Raw genomic sequence first — 4,224 nt, 5'->3', positions numbered from 1 at the left:
ATTATTGTCGGAAAGTATTTTCGATAATAAAGCGTTTGTTGGAAATATGCATTACCGAGAGGGAAATGTGGTCGAAAAATGTAATTATTTTATAAAAAAATTAATAAAAAGAAATTTGAATAATAATATTTGCTATAAATAGTTTTCTAATCATCCATATTTAATTGGTAATATAAAAAAAAATCTTACGACACCATACTGTACTAAAATTTTAAGCGTTCAATTAAAATTATTCTAAATAGTTAAAACATAAACAATCCCCATCATCCTTAAAACATATAAGCAATCCGCAAATATATCAGAACCTTGAAATTCAAAATACATATTGTAGCAAAATACAATTGATGTTGCACTACTCGTCTTCAAGGTGAGCATCTGAACAACTTTCTACATTGTCCTGTCAAATAAAAGGTAATAATTAATAAGACATAAATCGTTTAAGAATAAAAATAACAAATACAATATTTAACAATGAGCAAAATATTGAAATGAGAATAAAAGAGTTCACCATTGGAGCAGATTGTCTTGAGCGTGCATAAGTATTTGAGTTGTTTTCCCTCATACTTTGAACTACATCTTTCAATTCATACAACACACTTTTCAAGTCCTTCACTTCCTCCTTTAATTTCTCATGCTCTTCTTCACGTTCTAAGCATATACGTTTATTACAATCTTGGTCATCTGAGGGATACACATCTTTTGTACTATAGCCACCACCTAAGCCAAGGATACGACCGTGACTTGGCCCACCAATAACCTCCTTGTATATATCCCAATCATCTACTTCATTCTCGTCTTCCGTTGCAGCAACCTTTTTATTCTCCATTTTTTCCTTCAATGAAATAGTAGAAATATAAACATGGATATAAAAATATGTCATGAATAATTTAAAAAAATTTTAAAAAAAGAGAAACAAAGTAAGGGCAACGTACAAAAAGTTCTTTAGCCTTTTCACTTGGCCAACTTTCTTCTCCTCCATTCTTAGGCTTACTTACATGGAACTTTTTGAAACAATCAATTGGACTCGGTTCAATTCCAGTTCGATCAAGCTATTAAGATTTAAACAATGAAATTTGTTAGGACCAAATTTGGAAATAACCACAAAAGGAATAGTCAACAAAGCAACAACCAAATGGATATTTTTACCTCATCTTTTCTGTACTTTTCCATTGGAACAGAACCTGTGGTATGCACAATTGTGGATTTCGACCTATTAGACTTGTTTCTTTTACTTTTATCATGCACGAAAAAAGTAAATCATAATCGAATATCAATTTAGTGAACCCATATAAGGCATTTATAAATAAACCAAAGCATACACTAGCGAGTCATAACAATATTATTTTAAATTGAGTTTTTACCTGCCATGTAGGCTGCAACCAATGATCAACCAGTTTAGACCAAACATCTTGAGATATCCCTAATGGGCAATGAGTGTATCTATCACCAGTAGTCTTGTATTTCTTAAAAACGCTATTTCTCAATGCGGACATCCAATCGGAATGTCGCAATTTAATATGTTGTTCGAATGCCTCCCTCATCTCTTCCTCTGAGCATGTGTGTGTGTATCCTGTTGCGTTAAAGCGATCATACAGTAAATCCATTTGAGTTGATGGAAATGTTCTAAATGTTGGCCATGCTCCATCGATAGCCTGATAAAAAAGTACTCCTATAGTTCGCACAGCTCCAGTGGTTATAATCCTGAAAATTTAAACCAAATTTAAATAAATAAATAAAAATGAATCTACATAAGAAATGACTAACTTTGCAAGCCTTATACATTACCTTCCTCTACGTATTAGAATTGGAGTGCCGTTTCCATCTTTACCCTTAGCCTTCCCTCTACCTTTTTTTATTCCAATAGTTGAACCTAATAAAAAAAAATACAAATAGTACTGGGGAACTTCTACTACAATCAATTTTTCAGTGCGAATCAATGATATATGTATAAGACAAGATGACTTGAATCTTCTTGACAATCAAATTGTGCTAACTCTATGCAAGTTGGAAAAAATATTCCCTCCTGCCTTTTTTGACATCATGATTCACCTAACTTGCCACTTGGCATGGGAGGCAAAGGTGGCCGGTCCAGTACAATTCAGATGGATGTATCCGGTGGAAAGGTAATCTCAATGTTTATATATTAATTTTATTCACGATTTGTTTAACTGCTGATGTATGATTCTCTAATTTCGGTATTTATGACACAATTAGGTATTTGCATAAACTAAAGACTTATGTTCGTAATAAGGCTCATCCAGAAGGGTCTATTGCCGAAGGTGTCTTGGGAGACGAGTGTTTAATATTTTGCTCTCGCTATTTGCATCGAGTTGAAACTAAGTTTAATAAAAGAGATAGAAACGACGATGGAGGTCAACCGTCATATGATACATCTCCGTTATCTATTTTCTCAACACCTGGTCGAGCTTTTGGGAAAGGTGTACTTAGAGAGATGAGCATTGAACTTCATAAGGCTGCCACTCATTATGTCCTGCAAAATTGTGATGAAGCTTTGCCATTTGTCCAGTAAGAATTCTTCAACACTATAAATTCTTTGTGTATTTAATATATGTTACTATTTATTTAGATCTAATATAATCATTTGTTATGTATGCAGAGAACATAAGAACATTCTAATCCAGTCTAGTGTTGATAATGTGGAGGAGTCACATAGGCTTCAATTTTCAAACTGGATGTCTAAAAGGGTATGGATAATATTGTATTGGAAAAATTATTGACTGTCATAGATGTTTCTTTAAAAACATTTTTTCCTTTCTATGCAGGTCACAGAACTATACAACGATGGTAAAGTTAGTAAACAAATGCTTTCTTTGGCTCGAGGTCCTGAAAGGCGAGTAACTTATTATCCTGGTTATTATATTAGTGGTTTTAGATTTCATACATTGCAGCGTGATGAGAATAAAAAAACACAGAATAGTGGAATTATGGTTAAGGGGGAGAATCAGGTTGACGATGTGCCTTGGTATGGAACCTTAGTAGATATTGTGGAGCTTCGTTACACAGAAGGAAATAGAGTTGTATTGTTCAATTGTGATTGGTATGACACAGCACGAAAAGGAACAGGTTACAAGATAGATCGTTATGGAATAATCACTGTTAATACAACGCGCAAGCTAAATACTCAAGAGCCATTCGTACTAGCAAGTCAAGCAACCCAAGTTTTTTATGTGAAGGGGGTTAAAAATAAAATTTGGAGTTTTGTAGTGGAAACAAATCCAAGAAATGCTTATGAGATGACTAATGATGAGATTGAGCCATACCAAGAAGCAGAGACTCAAAGTCAAAGCATGCATGCCATCCAAAATGATGTTGAAGACAATGAAATTGATTGAAGAAGGGATGTGATTCAACTTACAACTATGGGATGAGTTGTCAAGTAATTGTGATTGTCTATTTTTTTTTTTGTAATCATCTTTTTTTTTTTTTGGATTGACTATTTTTAGTTATTTATTTTGGAGTGTGATTGGTGATTATCAATCAATTTTTTTTATACTTATTCTAATGGGAAATTGACATTCCAACATTTTACCTAGAAGAGGAGAAGCCCTCGGAAATATTCAAGCAATTCCGACGGAATAAGAAGCCCCTCGGAAATAGTCAATCAGTTCCGACGGAATGAGAAAGCCCTCGGAAATAATCATCCTATTTCCGTCAAGAGTACTTTTGGTTGTTAATAAAATTGGCGCCAAGTCTTCCCGCCAAATAAATTACATTTCCGACGACAATGGAGACTTTTTTCGAGGGTATTTCCTTTGTCGGAAATAAATTTCAGGCTCGTGACATATTTCCAACGGACAACATTTTTTGGTCGGAAAAAACACTATTACCGACGAAATTTCGGGGCCCTCGAAAAATGTTTGTCGGTAATGACCCTTTTTTTTGTAGTGGAAATTGATGCAAGAGAGATTGCTCTTGTAATGCAACGCAAGGTACATTTATTTGCTTGTTACTTGCTTCTTCTTTTTCTCAGTTATTGTCAATTTGCTTTTGATTCATTATTAGGTATAGCATAAATGCCAAATAAAGATCATGTTTGTGAGACCTTGGAAATTTTATGGTGTTTAAAAACTGTTTGTAGAATTTTGGAGAAAATATTTTGGATGTGATTAAAGGAAAGTACATGTATTTATTAATTCGTAGTATTTTTCAAAGAATTTTTCGGAACTTGACTGAATTTTTGGTGAATTTTTTTGGAGATGTAGG

At 33.6% G+C, this 4,224-nt stretch overlaps 2 protein-coding genes across 2 annotated transcripts; one reads left to right on the top strand and one right to left on the bottom strand.

Moving 5' to 3' along the window:
• Positions 1–352: 352 nt before the first annotated feature.
• Positions 353–1,229, bottom strand: LOC117613178. The gene is made up of 4 exons (XM_034341816.1): positions 1,147–1,229; positions 933–1,049; positions 509–832; positions 353–397 (listed from the first exon to the last, which is right to left on the bottom strand). Exons 1-4 carry the CDS (start codon positions 1,168–1,170, stop codon positions 353–355), a joined length of 510 nt encoding a protein of 169 aa, XP_034197707.1. The 5' UTR covers positions 1,171–1,229.
• An 811-nt stretch (positions 1,230–2,040) lies between these two features.
• On the top strand, positions 2,041–3,379 carry LOC117613177. The gene is made up of 4 exons (XM_034341815.1): positions 2,041–2,123; positions 2,215–2,526; positions 2,618–2,705; positions 2,784–3,379. Exons 1-4 carry the CDS (start codon positions 2,041–2,043, stop codon positions 3,351–3,353), a joined length of 1,053 nt encoding a protein of 350 aa, XP_034197706.1. The 3' UTR covers positions 3,354–3,379.
• The last annotated feature ends 845 nt before the right edge of the window (positions 3,380–4,224 follow it).

Source organism: Prunus dulcis, unplaced genomic scaffold (genome assembly GCF_902201215.1).
Source record: "Prunus dulcis unplaced genomic scaffold, ALMONDv2, whole genome shotgun sequence".
Taxonomy (NCBI): Eukaryota; Viridiplantae; Streptophyta; class Magnoliopsida; order Rosales; family Rosaceae; genus Prunus; species Prunus dulcis.
Note: the sequence above shows the minus strand (reverse complement) of the source record. Positions and strands in the feature narration are given on the sequence as shown.

What these genes read in the sequence shown, in the direction of transcription:
- LOC117613178 (XM_034341816.1), bottom strand. Translation starts at nt 1,170, where the DNA reads ATGGAAAAGTACAGAAAAGATGAG. An exon ending in AAAAGTACAGAAAAGATGAG is followed by an intron (nt 1,050 to 1,146) that starts GTAAAAATATCC and finishes AAATCTTAATAG; the next exon opens with CTTGATCGAACTGGAATTGA. An exon ending in CAAGACAATCTGCTCCAATG is followed by an intron (nt 398 to 508) that starts GTGAACTCTTTT and finishes TTTATTTGACAG; the next exon opens with GACAATGTAGAAAGTTGTTC.
- LOC117613177 (XM_034341815.1), top strand. Translation starts at nt 2,041, where the DNA reads ATGATTCACCTAACTTGCCACTTGGCATGGGAGGCAAAGGTGGCCGGT. An exon ending in TGGATGTATCCGGTGGAAAG is followed by an intron (nt 2,124 to 2,214) that starts GTAATCTCAATG and finishes TGACACAATTAG; the next exon opens with GTATTTGCATAAACTAAAGA. An exon ending in CAAACTGGATGTCTAAAAGG is followed by an intron (nt 2,706 to 2,783) that starts GTATGGATAATA and finishes CTTTCTATGCAG; the next exon opens with GTCACAGAACTATACAACGA.